This window comes from Borostomias antarcticus, assembly GCF_949987555.1.
Source record: "Borostomias antarcticus genome assembly, chromosome: 14".
Taxonomy (NCBI): domain Eukaryota; kingdom Metazoa; phylum Chordata; class Actinopteri; order Stomiiformes; family Stomiidae; genus Borostomias; species Borostomias antarcticus.
Window position 1 is genome coordinate 5,132,996 of NC_140247.1, and position 22,500 is coordinate 5,155,495.

A 22,500-nucleotide genomic window follows, 5' to 3' on the forward strand; every position below is an offset into this window, starting at 1 on the left:
GGCGTCCGGAGGCATGGCGTCGATCAGCAGCGCTCTGATGTCATCAGCCTGCGACGGAACAGCAGACAGGGGGGAGGTCAGTCTGTCATCATCAGCGTGTGTGTGTGTGCGCGTGTGTGTGTTAGTTTGAGCGCACCCGAATCCGCGTGCACTCATCAATCATCCGCCCGCCACCCACCCGACGTCATTATCGTCGAAAATATAGAGACCCGCCCCCAACCCGCCAAACAGGAAGTTATTGTATTTACATTTAAATTATGTCCAGTCAGTCGTGCTCATTCGCTTTTCATATAGGCGCATTTTCTTGACTCGACTTTAAAGATTATAGGCTCGCTTTCGCAGGATCTGGGTTGACAAAGTGGTCGAGGGTATTTGAGTGAGCTGCTGGCAGGTCTCACGCTTTCTCACAGTTGTTAAAATATATTATATATAATTATAGTAGTTATTAAATACAAATATAACTGACAAATCCACCCGCAATCCACCCGAAATTAATCCCAATGTTGATTTTTATTGGCCCACCCACCCGCGGATGTCGCGGATATATCGGCAATATTCGCATCTCTAGTGTGTGTGTGTGTGTGTGTGTGTGTGTGTGTGTGTGTATACCGTGGCCAGGTCAAGGGGCGTCTGTGCTTCCTGGTTCTTCATGGTGGGGTCGGCCCCGTGAGCCAATAGGAGAGCGCAGAGCTGCGTGCGTCCTTTCTGCGCGGCCTCGTGCAGCGGCGTGAACGCCCACTTGTCCGTGGCGTTGACAGACGTGTTGTACTTGATCAGCAGGGCGGCGATGTCCACATGCTGGGGAGGAGAGGAGAGGGGGAGGGCAAATACATGAATGAGTTGCTATAGTCAGTGTGTGATGTGTAGTGTGTCTGTGTGTGTCTCCAGTGTGTATGTGTGTGTGTGTATCAGCCCTTAAACACATAGTTCCCTACGACATTCCCTGTGTTTCATCTTTTCAAACACGCCAATCCTGAGAAGGCGCAAGTCCAGCGACACGACACCCAGATGAACCAAGTCAGTCGAAGAAAAAACTGTAAGCTAGTATTATTCTTACAAGGAATTTAATTAAATTAAAAATGTAATTAATTAAAAATTAATAATTTCAGGAACATTAAAAACAATCATAAAGCATGCAAGGTTTAAGGCTACATGTTCATCACTTAGATTGGCATGACAAAAAACTGCATTACATGCTCTGCTCCCGCTAGAGAGGGGCAGTATTTCAAAACAGATAGGCTGTATGTGTGTGTGTGTGTGTGTGTGTGTGTGTGTGTGTGTGTGTGTGTGTGAGAGAGTGTGAGTGTGAGTGTGAGTGTGAGTGTGTGTGTGTGTGTGTGTGTGTGTGTGTGTGTGTGTGTGTGTGAGTGTGTGTGTGTGTGTGTGTGTGTGTGTGTGTGTGTGTCCTACCCCGTAGGAGGCAGCGTTGTGTAGAGGGATCAGTCTTCCTTTATCCTGAGCGTTAACGTTGGCTCCGTGTTCCAGAAGGTACTCTGCTACTTCCAGGTTGTTATAGCCAGCTAACACACACGCACACACGCACACGCACACGCACACACACACACACACACACGCACACACATGCACACAGAGTAAGGGTTAAGTGTGTGGAGGTAGGGTGTGTGTGTATCTGTGTGTATAGCTGCTAGTGGTGGAGAGAGGATCAATGCATTTAATAATGGTGTTTCTATCTCATGTTGGTGAATCAACAGCTCCAGCCCCTGAGTCACATGCACACTTTAATTTTAGAAATGTGAATTAGGGTCTGGAAAGGCCCTCATCCAGGGTGATTTCTCGGTGGAGTTCCCACCAGGCCAATCAGCGTCCTTTGAATGCGATGACAGAATAAACTAAGCGATGTGATTGGTTAGGGGATGAACTAATCGCTGAGGACTCGCCCATCTCAGAAAACCCAATGAGAGCCTGTTCAGACTGAATAATGAGTTGTAAAGGCAACACCAGCATACCTCTGCAAAGATATGAAAACAACCCTCCAAATAACTGGTGTGTGTGTAGATATACCTGCCAGGTGTAGCGGTGTGTGTGTAGATATACCTGCCAGGTGTAGTGGTGTGTGTGTGTGTGTAGATATACCTGCCAGGTGTAGTGGTGTGTGTGTGTGTGTGTGTGTGTAGATATACCTGCCAGGTGTAGTGGTGTGTGTGTGTGTGTGTAGATATACCTGCCAGGTGTAGTGGTGTGTGTGTAGATATACCTGCCAGGTGTAGTGGTGTGTGGGGTGTGTGTAGTGGTGTGTGTGGTGTAGGGCTGAACGATTTGGGGAAAAAAACTAATTGCGATTTTTATGACTGAAATTGCGATTGCGATTCGATTTGCGATATTTTTTTAAAACATCAATATTCACTGTGTAATGGATTTAAACACCTACCACATGAGATTGCATAAGAAAATCAACTGTTCTATATTCTAATGCAAGGATGAAAATATGAATAGCTTCCAACTTTTCCAACTTGTAGGCATTTTATTGATAAATAACAGCAGCATCCATCCATCCATCAACATACACGTCTTTCACAGGGTCCGTGGGCATGGAACATACATGATAGAGCAGACTCTTTAGCTCAAAGTTAGCATTTATGAAGTGTATGGTAAGGCTTAGATATGGCTCGGACGTTCTGCTTGACCACATATCAGTTGTTGTGGCGTAGTACTCGACTTGTACAAGCTCCATCTCCACTTTATTCCTCGTTTCCGCATACAGTTCTGGGAGGGCGACTTGACTGAAATATGTGCGGGAGGGAAGCACGTATCTTTTATCCAGCGTTTGGACAAGGTTTCCAAACCCGTCTTTTGTCACGGTGTTAACAGGCACCATGTCTTTAGCGAGGTCAAAGCACTGTTCTCTGTTGTACATCTGTCACCTGCAACCCGAAATACTGCCATATTACGGATGTACTGCTTTTCTTAGCTATTAAATGCTCTATTTCTTCTGGCTCAGCCGATGCCATTTTCCGGGTCACGAAGACGTTGGCTACTGAGCTACCGGTGTAGGCTAGCCATGTGTTCAGTTCACTCGTAGTTTCACTCATGTTGTTGGTGGGCGGACCCTGCAGCAGTTGCCATTGGCCACTTTTGATTGTTGAGCAAGCACCGTATTAATGATTGGTGAGCATAACTGTCATCCAAGGGGAAACGCTGGTCCAGACCCAGACACGCTTCATAACGCAGCCTAAAATAATCGCAGCCTTTGCGATTTGCTAATCGCGTTGTTTCAAATCGCAATTTCGATTTGAAATCGATTAATCGTTCAGCCCTAGTGTGGTGTGTGTGTGGTGTGTGTAGATATACCTGCCAGGTGTAGTGTGTGTGTGATATACCTGCCAGGTGTAGCGGTGTGGAGTTGCGTCCTTGTGTGTCTCTAAAGTTGCCCTTCTTAGCGGCGTCCAGCAGCGGCCGCTGGCGGATTAGGCGCGATGCTGGGGAAAATAACACTCATGATAAAACCAAGCCAGCACTCTCCAAGACGAAATCAAAATGATATGAATGTTTATTGATTAAAAGTACACACGGTTCTTATATTATGACGTCGTCCAGTATCATTAGCCGTGGTAGTGATGTCATAATGGCACTGTCAGGCCAAAATCTGTCCGGGGGCCAAAATGTGTCCGGGTGACGTAATTGCTTATCGTTGCTGTGGAAACGTGACGCGATCGCATTCCTGACTTCTTTCGCGCGCTTGTGTTTACATTCCTGACATTCCTCAGGCATTTACCTCAGGATTGCACGCGATTCTTGACATTGACAGTTTTCCGGACATTTTGCGCACATTTCACAACAGAATTCGAGACAAGATCACTACTTCTACAGCAGATAACTTCTATATCATTTTCCTTTTATATTGTCCCTGGATTCCGTCATCATTATTTGGCAGGGTTCTCCTGTGTGAGGACGACGTGATGATGTAGGCTACTACTCCCCGTCTCTCCGTGACTTGAAGTCTGACTGTTCCAACCCGGCTAATTTTCCATTTTTTTGGGAACGATACCATCTTTTTCAGAGAAATGGCATCTGCCTTAACAGGACCATCTTTTTCAGAGAAATGGCATCTGCCTTAACAGGTCAGGAGTAAAACTGTTTATCTCCAATCTGTTCTATTCTCTGCGTCATCCATCTGCTCCCTCTGCCATGGTCAAGGACAAGAGACAAGAAATACCAAAACAGAAGGAAGACATATCACAACATGGCAGAAACCTTGAAGAGCTTCAACAAAGCTCTGATTATGGGAGACACCCGCGCCAGGAAGAAGAATCTTCACACCACACCACATCGACAACAACCCAACGATGCCCCTCCCCTCTTCCACCACGCTCACCAATCAAGGGCCTCATCAAAGCTGCCACACTGAAGCTCAGCCAAATTGATGAGCTACTGCAAGAGGGGAAGTCTCTCACTCCCCCCCTCCCACTAGCACTCACCAGCGAGGATCCACCCCCCCAAGAGCGGGAGTCTCTCACTCCCCCCCTCCCACTAGCACTCACCAGTGAGGATCCACCCCCCCAAGAGGGGGAGTCTCTCACTCCCCCCCTCCCACTAGCACTCACCAGCGAGGATCCACCCCCCCAAGAGGGGGACTCTCTCACTTGCTTCCTCTCACCGGCACCCACCAGCAAGTACTTTCACGCGCTGTATTACGCGCTCCCGACCGCCCTTACCCCCTGCAACACTTTCAATTTCTCTTCCCCCAACTCCCATGAGAAATGCCGGGCCCAGCCTGATAAAGGCACAGCACATTCAGTTACTTTTTTACAAAATACAGCAAGCTCTAACTGATATGTACTGGGTCCAGGCTACAAGGCTAATGGCACTCATGACCCCTTCCAGGACAAGCCAGGACCCAACGTGATGATATCTTCCTCAATTCCTGTCTTGATAGGTAATAGAAAAACAATGGTGAATCTGCTAAGTAACAGGAAACACTCAACCGGCTCTACAAATGTATCAAATTTAGTATCCATTCCTCGTCAGCCACAAACTATCACAGAGAAATGTGCAGATAATACCCTCAGCACACTAAACTTAGCTTTATTAAATGTCAGATCTTTAACAGGAAAGACATTTTTAATCAATGATTTTATCACCAACCACAATCTTGATCTTATGTTTTTAACTGAAACTTGGCTAGACCAAGGTAACAGTGCAGCTGTTCTTATTCAACTCCTCCCAACTTCAGCTTTATGAGCGAGGCTAGAGTGCATAAGAAAGGAGGTGGAGTAGCCATCTTGTTTAATGACTCCCTCCAATGTAAGCAGATGTGTTATGGCAATTTTGGTTCCTTTGAATATGTGGCTCTTCAGTTGAATTCCTCTTCCCGAGCGTTATTTCTAAACATCTACAGGCCACCCAAATACTGTCCAAACTTCTTTGATGACTTTGCTGAACTGTTGTCTACTGTCTGCATTGACTTTGACTGTGTGGTTATTGTTGGTGATTTTAACATCCATGTTGACAACCCTCAGGGCAGAGGGACTAAAGAGCTAGGTTGTGTCCTTGATAACTATGGACTGACTCAGCATGTGACGGAGCCCACACACAACAAGGGGCACACTCTGGACTTAATCATCACCAAAGGTCTGAATATTTCTAAGGTTCAGGTATCTGATGTTGCGCTCTCTGATCATTCCTGTGTTTTCTTTGAGAGTACTATCTCCATGCACACAAATTCTCAATCAGAGGTTATCTCAAAACGGCACATCACTGAAAACACCAGTGAGATATTTACTCAGGCTTTCTCGTCCACACCTGCCCTCTCTATGGCCTCAGTCAACGAGCTTGTAGATAATTTCAATGTTAAAATTACAAACATTATTGACGCCGTTGCGCCCACTAAGGTGAAGGTGGTCTCTGGTAAGAGAAGATCTCCATGGAGAAACGCCATGCTGGTCAGAACAGAAAAGAGAGAGTGTCGAAAATCTGAACGCAGATGGCGAAAAACAAATCTCCATGTTCATTATGACATCTATAAAGAGAGACTTCGCATTTATAATATGGAGCTGAGAAATGCACGGCAGACCTTCTTTTCTGACATCATCACCAAAAACCATAACAATGCGCGTGCTTTGTTTGCCACTGTTGATAGGCTGACAAACCCTCCTGTGTCAGTAGCCTCTGAACTTCTATCCACCAGGGCCTGCAATGAATTTGCCTCATTCTTCACTGACAAAATTCAGAAAATTAGACAAGCAGTCAGTGCCTCCATTCCAGGTACAGGACATGTGTCACAGTGTCCACTTAAAATCAATAATTGTACCATGACACAATTTAATCCGATCAACCATAAAACCCTGGGGGACACTATACAATGTCTGAAATCCTCCACCTGTTGCCTTGATGTTCTACCTACAGACTTCTTCAAAACTGTATCCAACTGCATGGCCTCTGATTTACTACAAATTGTAAACACATCTCTTCTTTCAGGTGTGTTCCCACATACCCTGAAAACTGCAGTCATCAAGCCACTCTTAAAAAAGAATAATCTAGACAGCTCACAAATGAACAATTATAGGCCCATATCAAACCTCCCATTTCTAAGCAAAATAATTGAAAAGGTTGTTTTCCAACAACTGAATAACTTCCTGGCACTAAGTAATGGCTTTGATGTCTTCCAGTCAGGATTTCGACCACATCACAGCACAGAGACTGCTCTAATTAAGGTATTTAATGACATCCATTTAAACACAGATAATGGCAAAATCTCAGTCTTAGTATTACTGGATCTCAGCGCTGCGTTCGACACGGTAGACCACAACATACTACTAGGCCGACTGGAAAATTGGTTGGGAATTTCTGGTACAGTGTTAGATTGGTTTGAATCCTACCTAAAGGACAGGGATTATTTTGTGTCTATAGGCAATTACAAATCTGAGCTGACAAAAATGACCTGTGGAGTTCCCCAAGGCTCCATCCTGGGGCCTCTTCTGTTCAACATTTACATGCTCCCACTAACTCAAATTATGGAAAACAACAAAATATGTTACCATAGCTATGCAGATGACACACAAATTTATATCACTATATCACCAGGAGACTATAATCCCATACAAGCGCTGAGTAAGTGCATTCAACAAATCAATTATTGGATGTGCCAGAACTTTCTCCAACTAAACAAAAATAAAACTGAAGTAATTGTCTTTGGAGCCAAAGAAGAACGATTAAAAGTCAGTGCTCAACTTCAATCAGTAATGCTAAAAACCACAAACGAAGCCAGAAATCTTGGTGTAGTCATGGACTCAGACCTGAATTTCAACAGCCACATTAAGTCAATTACAAAGTCAGCCTACTATCACCTGAAGAATATATCAAGGATCAAAGGATTTATGTCCCAGAAGGATTTGGAAAAACTTGTCCATGCGTTTATCTTCAGTAGACTCGACTACTGTAACGGCATGTATACAGGTCTCTCTAAAAAATCGATCAGACAGCTGCAGCTGATTCAGAACGCTGCTGCTCGAGTCCTCACTAAGACTAAGAAAGTGGAGCATATCACACCAGTACTAAGGTCTTTACACTGGCTTCCTGTCTGTCAAAGAATTGACTTTAAAATACTGCTGTTGGTTTATAAAGCACTGAATGGTCTAGGGCCAAAATATATTTCTGATCTGCTCATATGCTATGAACCATCCAGACCCCTCAGGTCGTCTGGCACAGGTCTGCTTTCTGTCCCCAGAGTTAAAACAAAACATGGAGAAGCAGCATTCAGTTTTTATGCTCCACATATCTGGAACAATCTTCCAGAAAACTGCAGGTCTGCTGCAACTCTTGGTTCTTTTAAAACAAGCCTGAAGACTTTTCTTTTTGCCACTGCTTTCTAAGAGGAGCTATGTTTATCAGTATACTGCACTGTAACTTTTATTCCTGTATTCTATTTGTCCTGCTTTTTGTTTAAATGTCTATAATGACTTGCTTTTTGTTTTAATGCTTTTAATGTGTCCTGCCTTTTGTTTTAAATGTCTATAATGTCTTGCTTTTTGTTTTAATGCTTTTAATGTCTCATGTAAAGCACCTTGAATTGCCCTGTGGCTGAAATGTGCTATATAAATAAACTTGCCTTGCCTTGCCTTGCCTTGCCTAATTGCCTTATTGATTCTTGTTACAATAGATCTTCATACCGTGCCGGGATGCCCCATTACTGGGAACTGACGGGGCCGTCTGCCAACTCTCCCGTGAAAACATTGTGGGAGCCGATATTACTGCTCTGCTCTACGGTCGACTGTATTTATGTAGTGGTAAGTGAGGCATCTAACTAACTTGGCCTAACTTGCTGACTTCAAATTTCTCTGCAAGTCAGTATAGCTGCGATCAGACCTAAGCGGGTGTCAGAGCGGCCTTTGTAGAGCGGAACGCCCAGACTGGTAGCTGTCCGTGGTTCTGAAAGTTACTCCACTGGATCCCAAGTGGTGCTAGCGGACAGCGGGCATGGTGACGCTGTCCATGGTCTTGATCTGTTGCACTAGTTGGTATATATTGCTGCTGAGCAGGCGACATCTTTCTCTTGCTTTCTCTGCTGCCCTCTAGTGGTATATTTCTCACGGTACACGTTCCGTGTAGACTTCTAATTTACTTTAAAGATCAATACACAATTGTGAGAGAAGATGGGACAGAATGTTTCATACAAATATGTATCAAATACAGAATTGATACAGTATGTAGAAAATTATTCTCCTGAAAAGAAACATGCATGGTTAGTTTTGGTGCGATGACCTTTGACAGTGGAGAAAATGACTCCTTGTGGACTTCATTATCTAAAATCCCTCAGGCTTAGAAATATACCAGTCGAAGTAATAGACCTTAGCACAGTACTTCAGTTTTGGGAGGCCTAAGGCACTCCACTCTCCACCTCTAGACCCACCCCCCTCTCTCTGTCTGGTCATGCATTTTATATTACAGTGGTAAACAAATAGGCATATAGGATCTATTTAACACTCAAACATTATTATCATATTATTAAATAAAACTATTGATTATCAACTTGATGTTCTCAAGATGTCTTTCATCTAGCTAGTAGCTGCATAGCTACACAGTAGTACTGTAGCTACGTTTGCTTGTGATTCTACACCCTCCCCGCAACCAAACATCCTAGGAGGCCAGATAGCAACCCTGGACACATATATCTGGGAGAGTGGGGACGATCATAAAAGTTATGGCCTCCACTCCATATCTCCCGGAGCTGCCGTTCCTCGCTGTATGTCAGCGCAGTTCTAATTTCACCCACCCGGCAGAGATTCGCACCTCTAGTCCTCTCTTATCATCGCAACCTCCACCAAACACACCTACTCCATCCTTATCATCGGGATCTTTATGATCGCTGCCTCTGTGTGACGCTTTTACTTCAAATCCATTGAGGGGAGTGAATCAGTCATGGGCGGGTGTTATTTAATTCCCATCAATCTGCGTTATAAAACCTTGACACAGGCTGAGGCTGCGTTCTGCTGCTGAAATTTACAGCGGTTTGGGTTGCAAGTCATTTCCCAATGACATGTGCATACACAGCGCATCTGCCTTCTCTTGGACCAGGATGCGTGGGACTGCGATGACAGAGAGAGAGTGAGAGAGTGTGTTGGGCGGAGAGGGAGTTAAAGAAGGAGAGAGGGTCTGAGTGAACTCACCGCTGCCAGTGCATGTACGGAGGAGGGAGCAGACACTTCCGTGGTCGTAACTGAGACATATAACATGTTAGATCCGCTATTAGCTCACAAGGAGGAGATGCGAAGGGTCAAGAGTGAAGTATTAGAACAGGATCGCAGATATGCTGCAAGATGGACAATTTACCATCTACAGTGCATGCGTAGGCCTACCAATATGAGGGACAGGTGAAATAACCAGGGATTCCACTAGAGGGAGACAAAGACTGTTTAATAAACTCCAGAAGCGCGATCGTCTGATACTTGGCATGACCAGGGGACACATTCAATCACAAACCAGCAACACTTTATTGATTCAATTACACTTTATCCCCTTTTTTCAATTTGTAGAATGTCTTTTGTATTTCCCTGGGCAATATAATGCTTAATTGGTTTTGACTGAATGGTGCAGGTAATGTTTCTACTGAATGCAGTCCAGGTACAAGGTTTAGTATGACGTCATCCAACAAAGCAATAGGCCTACACTGTGAGACACTGGACTTGCCAGGTCTAAATGTAATAATAACTTTTAGCGCATTAAGTGTATTTGACTGCCCTATCATTTCATATGTTACTTGATTATCTTTTCACAACTAAGGCTATCCGTTGGTCAGAGAGAAAATATGGCATTATAATATGGGCCTATGTTTAAAGTCAAAGTCAGATTTATTTATCACATACATATCATACAGCTAGAAATTGCAGTCAAATGTAATTGTTAGCTTAGTGTGCGTACTAAGTTGATAAAAAACCTGTTTAGAGCGATGTGGCGGCCTATAATCATTCAGGATCTGGATGTCCTGAGGGTAGAAGCTTCTCCTGAGCCTCTTGTGGATGTGGTACTGTGACGGCCCTCTGGCCCTGTATGGGTAACCCTCTGTTTTCCAACCAACCAAGCAGGTAGGCTACCCAGTGGGCAGGGAAGGAGCTCAATCAGGACTATTGGGGACAGCTGCCTGGTTGTCATGGGTACAGTTTAAAAGGCGCTCCATTCCTCCCTCTCTCTCTCTCTGGCTTTGTCTTTGTTTTGTTATCCCACACCATACAACACCCTCCTCACCATACTTTCCACAGCATACACTCACCTATACTACTGACACGCTGATTCTCATACCCCATTAGAACATTGTTAACTTTCAGCTGTATACTTTATATTAAATTCTTGATTTTTTTGACTATACATGGTGTGTGTCTCCCTTTTGTTATGGCCAAGAGCCAGGTCATAGCCGGTACCTTCTCCCTGACCGTAGCACAGCACAGGAGCCCCCCAGGGCTGTATTCTGCCCCTGCTTCTGTACTCCTTTTACACACAACTGTGCAGCCAATTTGACTCCATCTTTAAGTTTGCTGATGACACAGCAGTGATAGGCCTGATCTCCAATAATAATGAGAAGGCCTACCTGGAGAAGGTGAGGTTCCTGACCCAGTGGTGTCAGGAAAACAACCTCCATCATAATGTAAGCAAGACAAAGGAAATACTAGTGGACTTTGGGAGGAAACAGGAAAGGAACTACTCCCCCTAAATCACCAACGGGACCCCTGTAGAGAGATTGGACAGTTTCAAATACCTTGGTGTCCAGATACCTTGGTGTCATGGTCAACACACATAGACACAGTGGTTAGAAAAGCACGTCAGAGACTGTACCACCTCAGACAACTGAGGAAATTCAGAGTGTCCCACCAGATTTGACGGAGCTTCTACTCATGCACAATCAAGAGCATCCTGACTGGGAATACCACCACCTGGTACGGGAACAGCAGCTCTCAGGATTGCAAGGCCCTACAGAGCATGGTACAGTCAGCTGAATTAGGAGGGCCAGTCACCCACCCCGAGGACATCTACACCATGCAAGACCAAGGCCAACAGAATCCTGAAGGACCCTAGCCATCCAGGGAACGGACTGTTCTCTCTGCTTTGATCAGGGAAAAGGTACCGCACACACAGCAAACATGGAGAGACTCAGGAAGAGCCAAGCCATCCAGCACTAATGTATACAGTGCCACTATGTCTACTGGGTCAGAATATCTAGTGTATATAACATCACTATACATGCAGATGACAATATATCTCACCCCTGGGATTATTTATTAGTTATAGCATACATAACACACACATGTCCCCCAAGGTTTCTCTTTTGGTCTTTGTTAAGATTAGGTTGGTATCAAAAAAACACACAGTGATGGTCATAAATAGGTAATTCGAGCACTGATACACTATCAATCTTTAACCCATTACCGTCCTACCAGTCCCGCACAGAAACAAGCTCGACCCATTAAAGACAGTGGAAGCCATCCATTTATTGAGCTCTTCCTCTGTTTTTACCAGTAATGGGGAGTAATTTAAAGAAAAAACTTTAGCAAGTGAGTTGGGAATCTGCAAACCCAAATATGTCATTTTCTTTGAGTCCTAGTGAAAAGGTATATTGCGCCTAGGTACTCACTACTGTTCTCACCGGCTGAGTTGCATAACTACACTCTTAGTAAGGTTGATCTTGTATCCTGAGATAACACCTCGGGTTCCATCAAGTAAAGTAAAACGTCATCGGCATATAATGAGACTTTATGAATAACCCCCCCCCCCCCCCAATATGCTTTCCTTTAATTGACGAATGCAACCTTATCGTCACTGCCAGAGGCTCTATGGCTCTCTTGGATCATGGATGTATTAACAGAACGAGTTGGAAGCAACCTACAGGTAGCCTGTTGTGTGTAGGCCTACATTTGAATAGTACCGTTGCTACACCGGCCGGCGGGAACTCAACTAACAGCATACGACTGCTGCGCCTGAACTGTTCAGTAAATTACCACAGTTCAGAAATGTCTTTGTCAACGTTCACACACACCGGGAGAAAGAGGAGAGCAGACATCTGGATAAACTTCATATTTGATGCAAAGGAAAACAAAACCATTTGTAAACCGTGTGGGGTGAAAATTACTGGCAAAAATACAACAAACTTAATATAAAGCGACATTTGGAGAACAGTCATCCCGAAATTCACGAGAAGGTAAGCACCCCCCCACCCCCGACTAACGTTACTGTATTAGCTAAACCCAAGCTGGTGTGTTTCTGAAATACTTCAAATACAATACAAGCTAAAAGAAACCAGTGTTTCACGTAGGTTTGTGGCGGGGGAGAACTGAAGTGTCTGATCATTGCAACGCTAACGTTAGTGGCTAGCTAAGGTGTAGCAACATAGTGGGGCTATGCTTGTGGCGGCTGGCGGGGGTATCTAGCGTTAGCTAGTCTGGGTAAGCTAGTCTGGGTAAGCTAGTCTGGGTTAGCTAGTCTGGGTTAGCTAGTCTGGGTTAGCTAGTCTGGGTAAGCTAGCTAAGCAACTACTGCTGCTGTCTAATGTTATACTGTAGCTAGATGGATAAGACACGAACAGTTAGCTACCTGGCGCCGCCATAGCCCCTCTCCTCCGGTGTGACGTTAGCTAGCCTGTGCCTGATGTTAGCTAGCCTGACTAGCCAACTAGTGCTGACATGATAGCCTAGCCTGCTGTAGCCTACTGTCACGTTTCATTTCTTTGTTACTCTAATGTCGAGCGCAAAACGCAAACGAGTCTGCTGCGCGAGAGCTGCATTCCTTGGTAGCCAGAAAGCGCGTCAGCAACCTGAAGCAGAGGAGCATCGAGTCATTTTTCTTTCCCAGTTAATGGACTTCAGGAACACAGACGTGTTGTAAGCATGTAGATTAGCCTACTAGACCTACTGTATTTAAATAATAGCCTACAGCCTTGGCCACGTTAGCCTACATCGGTTGTTTTAGAGACTTTCTTTTAGGCTACAATAGCCTAAGACACGACAACTTGTCTGTCATTTCATTTATTTATTTATTGATTATCATTTGCTCTTATTGTTCTAATGTTGGGTTGTTTTTAGGCTATAGGCTACATGTTGTTCTGCGAATACAGTAGCCTATCGATGCAGCGTACGCGTACGTAAAGTACTGTATTTGATCAAAGCATGCACTCAAGTGGAAATTCGGTTATTTTATTAGGCTACTGTAGGTCTATTATAGGCTAGGCTATATGAGTTTAGTTGGCTATTTGATTGCAATTTTGATGCATTTTCACAAGTAATTAAGGGTATTTATTTGTCTATTATGAGTCTATATGAAACAAGTATACCACTTATTGAATTTGGTGCATTTTAACATAAGTTTCAGTCATCCGGACATTTCAGAGATACGAACGACCTTCGGTCCCGTTGGGTTCGGATAACCCTACTAACACACGCAGGTTGCGCAAACGTTCTACATACGGCCGCTATAGGTGACGATTCATCTGCGCCACGTGCGGAAATTACGTGGCCATTTACGGAAACGCAAGACCTGCCGATTAGTAGCCGCTACATAAGAACGTCACGTCATTCACAAGTTGCGGCCGCGTGCAAAAAACGCACGTGATCACGTGGGCAGGAACTTCCGTAATAAACTCACTTGGCTGACACTTGGGCCGTGTCCGAAATGCATACTACTTGCTATATAGTAGGCGAGATGCAGCATGCTGCATCAAAACTGTGCATACTGTATTTCGCCTACTATATAGTAGGTACTATATAGCAGGCGAAATCGGCGAAAAAATGGCCGAAAATGTAGCATAGTCCAGAGCATACTGTTCCGGAAGTCGAGACGCAGGGACGGACTGGGACAAAAAATCGGCCCTGGCATTTTTGGCCCAGACCGGCCCACCACAATCGGCCGGACCCAGGGCTGGACTGGGTGAATATTTCCTACCGGGAAATGTAGCCCCAGTCAGGCCACTAGCCGAGCCGACGCGGTGAGATGGAACACCTTCAGTTTCGTTTTGTTGACGGGGGGGGGGGGGGGGGGGTGCTTCGCGATTTGTTGACGGGGGGGGGGGGGGGTGCTGCTGCGCGATTTGTTGACGGGGGGGGGGGATGCTGCTGCGCGATTTGTTGACGGGGGGACAGGCCAGCTGGCTCTCTAACGGCCCAAGCAAATGACACCTGAAACTAACAGAGGGAGGGGTGGGGCCTACATATGATTGGGCCAGCCCAGTGTCAGTATAGAAAATGGACCAATGGGCCGCTGTCCCTGCTCTATGGGCCGTTCGTTAGCTCTTTTTTTTTTTAGATCGGCCCACAAGTAGGTCCGGCCCACCGGGCATTTGCCCGGTACGCCACATGGCCAGTCCGGCCCTGTCGAGACGTGATACGTCACTGGGCAGTGAGAAAAATAAAAAAAAGATGGCGAACGTAGAGGTCACCGGGACCGCAGCGGGTGTTTTCAAATGTAAGTATTGACTTAATTTGTCGATGAAAAAAATATTTTTTCTGACAGATATCTTAGTTATAACGACACAGAGCTACAAATGCAGTTTTGTGTATATAGGTGGGGTAGAAATTACATTTCGAAAAAGAACGTCATGATAGCTAGCTGCTTGCATTGATCTCTGGTGGATGTTACGTTAGCTAGCTAGCCCAGCTAACGTTAATAGGCTACTAACGTTACAGGTGTTCAGACGGCTCTTGCTCAAAACGTATTAATGTCATAGCTTAAATGTTATTATAGCTAGAATCAAGACAGAGTAACATTTCCATGTAATATGACCATGATTGCTTAAGAAATGTATAAGAAATGTCGAAATTGTGATGAGTTGTTAAATGGCTAACCTAAGCCACCGAGCCTAACGTTACTTGAAGTTGTTTAAACAATTGTCTGTTCATTCCATGATTTAAACGAGTTCAACTTCATATATCATATATTAATATATTAGTATTCATTGTCCCATAATACTTCTGGATGTATTACAGGGACCAACGACCACACCAGGGACGATGATCCTCTGGAGGAAGGCTGCATGGGTGGCCACCATCGCCTCTTCCAAGACCCCGTACCACTTCCACGAAGCGGCTGTGGCCTCCCCTCCCTCTGTGCTGACCCCAGTTCTGGGGCTCTTTAGGTCCTATGAGGTTAGATAACAGTTTTCTAGTGTCATACAAACTGAGTCCCTATCAATATATTTGCTATCATGTAGCCTGTAGATCAAAATCACCTTGTACATGGCTACAAGGTTCTCTGTGTGCTTTATCCAGGCTGTCTCCGTCGTCCCCTGCAGCCCAGCTTCTAAGATGTAGGTCCTACATAAATCAATATCCAAAGTAAACAGACCGCTGGATTGCTTCTGAACAACAATGCATACGTAAGTTAACTTACTCCAAGCCTTTCAGCGTGGTGTTTCTCTTCCCCGTAAACAGGGAAGAGTTGGCCATCCTCCAGAGGGAGGACCGGCTGATGTTGAATGGAGGAGAGAGAAGGCAGAGATGAAGGCTGAGTGGAGGGAGGAAAGGGGGTTGTTTAAGGAGAGGGAGGACCGGCTGATGTTGCTTCTAGAAGCCTCAGTCAAAAAAAACTGTTTTATCTTGTTCCATTATTAGGTGGGCTAGCTTGCAGAAGCTAGCCCAACTTGTGATATTCCCACTATTTCTTTCTTTATTAGGTGGGCTAGCTTGCAGAAGCTAGCCCAACTTGTGATATTCCCACTATTTCTTTCTTTCTTTCTTTCTTTATTATTCTACCCGCTTTTTTGGACGTTAACTAGTTCTTCATACTTTGTGCTAGAAACTTCATTCAAACTTTAAAATGTTCATGACGTTCAGCTCTTGAACGGATCCATTCAGATTTTTGATATTTGTTATAGTTTTTTAGAAATTTAACTTTTAAAACAATTTTTTGTCCTATTGAAACTGCTTGAAATGCTTTTGGAATGTTCAGAAATTTTATGTTTTTAGAGTGGTGGCAGCAGTTGCTTTGAAAATATTCACACATTTTGTAAACTGCTGGCACTCCTACAGTTTTGAAAGCTCACACACATATTATACATCAAAACATTCACACAACTGTGCTGATTCGTACAATGTAAGTATCTAAGCAGTGTGACTTATAGTTTTCGCTGTATGACGATTTGTTCGGCAACTGCGCTCCTCATTGAAACGTATGGCAACGCACTCTAGCTTTTGAGCTGCTAATTTTGCATTTTTACTCTTTTTCTAACTTGTCGCTATGCCTACAGTTTTAACAGCTCATACACATATTATATATCGAAACGTTCCCATAACTGTGCTGATTCATACAATGTAAGTATCTAAGCCGTGTGACTTATAGTTTTCGCTGTATGACGATTTGTTCGGCAACTGCGCTCTCCATTGAAATGTATGGGCCCACACACTCTACCTTTTGAGCTGCTAATTTTGTATTTTTTCCCTTTTTCTAACTCGTCGCCATGCCTACAGTTTTTAAGCTACACGGACATATCATATCCTAAAATGTTCAGCATTTTCTCAGGATTCCTACGGTGTCAATATCTAGGCTGTGACATTTATACTTTTTGAGAGAGAGCTGTCTGAATCGGACATGCCTTTCCATTGAAGTTAATGAGAGGATGCTCACAGTGTCAGTTGGGATTTGAATTTGGGGACACGTGCAGGCTCTCTGTACAGGCACCCTTTTATGACTATTGTGGTAGCATTCATATTCCTTCCTTCCTTCCTTCCTTTCCTTCCTTCCATCCATCTTTCCTTCCTTCCTTTCCTTCCTTCCTTCTTTCCTTCCTTCCATCCATCCTTCCTTTCTTCCCTTCCTTCCTTCCTTCCATCCATCCTTCCTTCCTTCCTTCCTTCCTTCCTTCCTTCTTTCCATCCTTCCATCCTTCCTTCTTTCCTTCCTTTCTTCCTTTCCTTCCTTCCATCCTTCCTTCCATCCTTCCTTCCTTCCTTCCATCCATCTTTCCTTCCTTCCTTCCTTCCTTCCTTCCTTTCCTTACATCCATCCTTCCATCCTTCCATCCTTCCATCCTTCCATCTTTCCTTCCTTTCTTTCTTTCCTTCCTTCCTTCCTTCCTTCCTTCCTTCCTTCCTTCCTTCCTTCCTTCCTTCCTTCCTTCCTTCCATCCATCCATCCTTCCTTCCATCCTTCCTTCCATCCTTCCTTCCTTCTTTCCTTCCTTCATCCATCCATCCATCCATCCATCTTTCTTTCTTTCTTTCTTTCATCCATCCATCCATCCATCCATCCATCCATCCATCCATCCATCCATCCTTCTTTATTTCTTTCTTCCATCCATCCATCCATCCATCCATCTCTTTCTTTCTTTCTTTCTTTCTTTCTTTCTTTCTTTCTTTCTTTCTTTCTTTCTTTCTTTCTTTCTTTCTTTCTTTCATCCATCCATCCATCCATCCATCCATCCATCTTTCTTTCTTTCTTTCTTTCTTTCTTTCTTTCTTTCTTTCTTCCATCCATCCATCCATCCATCCATCCGTCTTTCTTTCATCCATCCATCCATCCATCCTTCCTTCCATCCATCCTTCCATCCTTCCATCCTTCCATCCTTCCTTCCTTGCTTCCTTCCTTCCATCCTTCCATCCTTCCATCCTTCCTTCCTTCCATCCTTCCATCCATCTTTCTTTCTTTCTTTCTTTCTTTCTTTCTCTTCGTGGTGGCGTGGTGGTCTCGCCACCACGCCACAGACCCCACAACTCAGCCCCTGATTGAGCTAGAGACACACAGGTGTCTTCACCGGTGCGGGCGGGTAGGTGGCCCGGAGAGGGGTACACTGTCCTCGACCAGCTCTAACCTGAGGGGGAGGAGTCTCACCACCATGCCACTATCCACGCCACAGGCCCCACAACTCAGCCCCTGAGTGGGCTAGAGACGCACAGTCTTCGCTGGTGGGTGCATGGAGATTGCCTGGTCCGTAGTAGTAATAGCAGTAGCTGTTACATAAAGCTGCAGCAGCTAGCCCACCTCACATTTCTCCAGGAAATGTACTTTCTAGTTAGGTGGGCTAGCTTGCAGAAGCTAGCCCAACTTGTGATATTCCCACTATTTCTTTCTTTATTATTATTCTCCCCGCTTTTTTGGACGTTAACTAGTTCTTCATACTTTGTGCTAGAAACTTCATTCAAACTTTAAAATGTTCATGACGTTCAGCTCTTGAACGGATCCATTCAGATTTTTGATATTTGTTATAGTTTTTAAGAAATGTAACTTTTAAAAAAAAAATTTGTCCTATTGAAACTGCTTGAAATGCTTTTGGAATGTTCAGAAATTTTATGTTTTTAGAGTGGTGGCAGCTGTTGCTTTGAAAATATTCACACATTTTGTAAACTGCTGGCACTCCTACAGTTTTGAAAGCTCACACACATATTATACATCAAAACATTCACACAACTCTGCTGATTCGTACAATGTAAGTATCTAAGCAGTGTGATTTATAGTTTTCGCTGTATGACAATTTGTTCGGCAACTGCGCTCCTCATTGAAACGTATGGCAACGCACTCTAGCTTTTGAGCTGCTAATTTTGCATTTTTACTCTTTTTCTAACTCGTCGCCATGCCTACAGTTTTTAAGCTACACGGACATATAATAGCCTAAAATGTTCAGCATTTTCTCAGGATTCATACGGTGTCAAAATCTAGGCTGTGACCTTTATACTTTTTGAGAGAGAGCTGTCTGAAGCCAACATGCCTTTCCATTGAAGTGAATGAGAGGATGCTCAGTGTCAGTTGGGATTTGAATTTGGGGACACGTGCATGCTCTCTGTACAGGCACCCTTTATTGACTACTGTGGTAGCATTCATATTCATTCCTTCCTTCCTTTCTTCCTTCCTTCCTTCCTTCCATCCTTCCTTCCTTCCATCCTTCCTTCCTTCCTTCCTTCCTTCCATTCCTTCCTTCCTTCTTGCTTTCTTTCCTTCCTTCCTTCCATCCTTCCTTCCCTTCCTTCTTTCTTTCCTTCCTTCCATCCTTCCTTCCTTCCTTCCTTCCCTTCCTTCCTTCCATCCTTCCTTCTTTCCTTCCATCCTTCCTTCCATCCTTCCTTCCATCCTTCCCTTCCTTCCATCCTTCCTTCTTTCCTTCCTTCCTTCCATCCTTCCTTCCTTCCTTCCTTCCTTCCATCCATCCTTCCTTCCTTCCTTCCTTCCCTTCCTTCCATCCTTCTTTCTTTCCTTCCTTCCTTCCATCCTTCCTTCCTCCTTTCTTTCCTTCCTTCCTCCTTTCTTTCCTATCTTCCATCCATCCATCCTTCCATCCATCCTTCCTTCCTTCCCTTCCTTCTTTCTTCCTTTCCTTCGATCCTTCATTCCTTTCCTTTCCTTCCTTCCTTCCATCCTTCCTTCTATCCTTCCCTTACTTCCATCCTTCCTTCTTTCTTTCTTTCCTTCCTTCCTTCCTTCCTTCCTTCCTTCCTTCCATCCTTCCTTCCTTTCCTTCCTTCCTTCCTTTCCTTCCTTCCTTCCTTCCATCCTTCCTTCCATCCTTCCTTCCTTCTATCCTTCCTTCCCTTCCTTCCTTCTTTCTTTCCTTCCTTCCATCCTTCCTTCCCTTCCTTCTTTCTTTCCTTCCTTCCATCCTTCCTTCCATCCATCCTTCCTTCCTTCCTTCCTTCCATCCTTCCCTTCCTTCCATCCTTCCTTCTTTCCTTCTTTCCTTCCTTCCATCCTTTCTTCCATCCTTCAATTCTCCCCTTCCTTCCATCCTTCCTTCCTTCCATCCTTCCTTCCTTCCATCCTTCCTTCCTTCCCTACCATCCTTCTTTCTTTCCTTCCTTCCTTCCATCCTTCCTTCCTCCTTTCTTTCCTTCCTTCCTCCTTTCTTTCCTTCCTTCCATCCATCCTTCCATCCATCCTTCCTTCCCTTCCTTCTTTCTTCCTTTCCTTCGATCCTTCATTCCTTTCCTTTCCTTCCTTCCTTCCATCCTTCCTTCCATCCTTCCTTGGCTTACTTCCATCCTTCCTTCCTTCTTTCTTTCTTTCCTTCCTTCCTTCCTTCCTTCCTTCCTTCCTTCCTTCCTTCCTTCCATCCTTCCTTCCTTCCTTCCTTTCCTTTCCTTCCTTCTATCCTTCCTTCCATCCTTCCTTCCTTCCTTCCATCCTTCCTTCCTTCCTTCCCTTCCTTCCTTCATTCCTTCTTTCCTTCCTTCCATCCTTCCTTTCCTTCCTTCCTTCCATCTTTCCTTCCTTCCATCCTTCCTTTCCTTCCTTCCTTCCTTCCTTCCTTCCTTCCATCCTTCCATCCTTCCATCCTTCCATCCTTCCTTCCATTCCTTCCTTCCTTCTTGCTTTCTTTCTTTCTTTCCTTGCTTTCCTTCCTTCCTTCCTTTCTTCCTTTCCTTCCTTCCATCCTTCCTTCCTTCTTTCCTTCCTTCCTTCCTTCCTTCCTTCCTTACATCCTTCCTTACATCCTTCCTTCCTTCCTTTCATCTTTCCTTCCTTCCTTTCTTTCTTTCCTTCCTTCCTTCCTTCCATCCATCCTTCCTTCCATCCTTCCTTCCTTCCTTCCTTCCTTCCAGCCTTCCTTATTTCCTTCCTTCCCTTTCTTTCTTTCTTTCTTTCTTTCTTTCTTTCTTTCTTTCTTTCTTTCTTTCTTTCTTTCTTTCTTCTCATCCATCCATCCATTCATTCATTCATTCATTCATTCATCCATCCATCCTCCTTTCTTTCTTTCTTTCTTTCTTTCATCCATCCATCCATCCATCCATCTTTCTATCTTTCTTTCTTTCTTTCATCCATCCATCCATCCATCCATCCATCCTCCTTTCTTTCTTTCTTTCTTTCTTTCTTTCTTTCTTTCTTTCTTTCTTTCTTTCTTTCTTTCTTTCTTTCTTTCTTTCTTTCATCCATCCATCCATCCATCCATCCATCCATCCATCCTTCTTTCTTTCTTCCATCCATCCTGCTTTCTTTCTTTCATCCATCCATCCTTCCTTCCTTCCATCCGTCCTTCCATCCATCCTTCCTTCCTTCCATCCTTGCTTCCTTCCTTCCATCCATCCTTCCATCCTTCCTTCCTTCTTTCTTTCTTTCTCTTTCTTTCTCTCTTTCTTTTTTTCTCTTCGTGGTGGCGTGGTGGTCTCGCCACCACGCCACAGATCCCACAACTCAGCCCCTGATTGAGCTAGAGACACACAGTCTTCACCAGTGGGTGCAAGGAGACTGCCCGGAGGTCTTCATGGTGGAGTCAGGTAGGTGGCCCGGAGAGGGGTACACTGTCCCTGACTGGCTCTGACCTGAGGGGGTGGAGTCTCATCACCTCGCCACTATCCATGCCACGGGCCCCACAACTCAACCCCTGAGTGGGCTAGAGACACAGTCTTCATTGGTGGATGCATTGATATTGCCCAGAGGTCACTGTACTGTCCCCGACTAGCTGTGACCCAAGGGGGCGGGGCCTAACCAGCACGCCACTATCCACGCCACGGGCCCCACAACTCAGCCCCTGAGTAGGCTAGAGACACACGGTCTTCACCGGTTGAGTCAGGTAGGTGGCCCGGAGAGGGCTACACTGTCCCTGACTGGCTCTGACCTGAGGGGGCGGAGTCTCACCCCCACGCCACTATCCACGCCATGGCCCCACAACTCAGCCCCTGAGTGGGCTAGAGACACATGGTCTTCACCGGTGCGGGCGGGTAGGTGGCCTGGAGAGGGGTGCACTGTCCTCGACCAGCTCTGACCTGAGGGGGCGGAGTCTCACCACCATGCCACTGTCCACACCACAGACCCCACAACTCAGCCCCTGATTGGGCTAGAGACGCACGGTCTTCGCCGGTGGGTGCATGGAGATTGCCTGGTCCGTAGTAGTTCTAGCAGTAGCTGTTACATACAGCTGCAGCAGCTAGCCCACCTCACATTTTCTCCAGGAAATGTACTTTCTAGTTATTATTATTCTCCCCGCTTTTTTGGACGTTAACTAGTTCTTCATACTTTGTGCTAGAAACTTCATTCAAACTTTAAAATGTTCATGACGTTCAGCTCTTGAACGGATCCATTCAGATTTTTGATATTTTTTATAGTTTTTAAGAAATTTAACTTTTAAAACATTTTTTTGTCCTATTG

The 22,500-nt window shown here is 44.8% G+C and overlaps 1 protein-coding gene across 1 annotated transcript in view; it reads right to left on the minus strand.

Annotated features, from left to right (window-relative positions):
- Positions 1-22,500, minus strand: part of LOC311317961 (poly [ADP-ribose] polymerase tankyrase-1-like) — a gene marked incomplete at its 5' end in the record, with an annotated part of 37,053 nt that overhangs the window by 5,927 nt on the left and 8,626 nt on the right. The window contains 4 exons of the mRNA XM_084449117.1: positions 1-48; positions 610-798; positions 1,411-1,520; positions 3,339-3,437. The exon at positions 1-48 is cut by the window's left edge and continues 259 nt beyond it. Of these exons, the coding sequence (XP_084305243.1) occupies positions 1-48; positions 610-798; positions 1,411-1,520; positions 3,339-3,437 (446 nt within the window). The remainder of the gene's footprint in view (positions 49-609; positions 799-1,410; positions 1,521-3,338; positions 3,438-22,500) is intronic.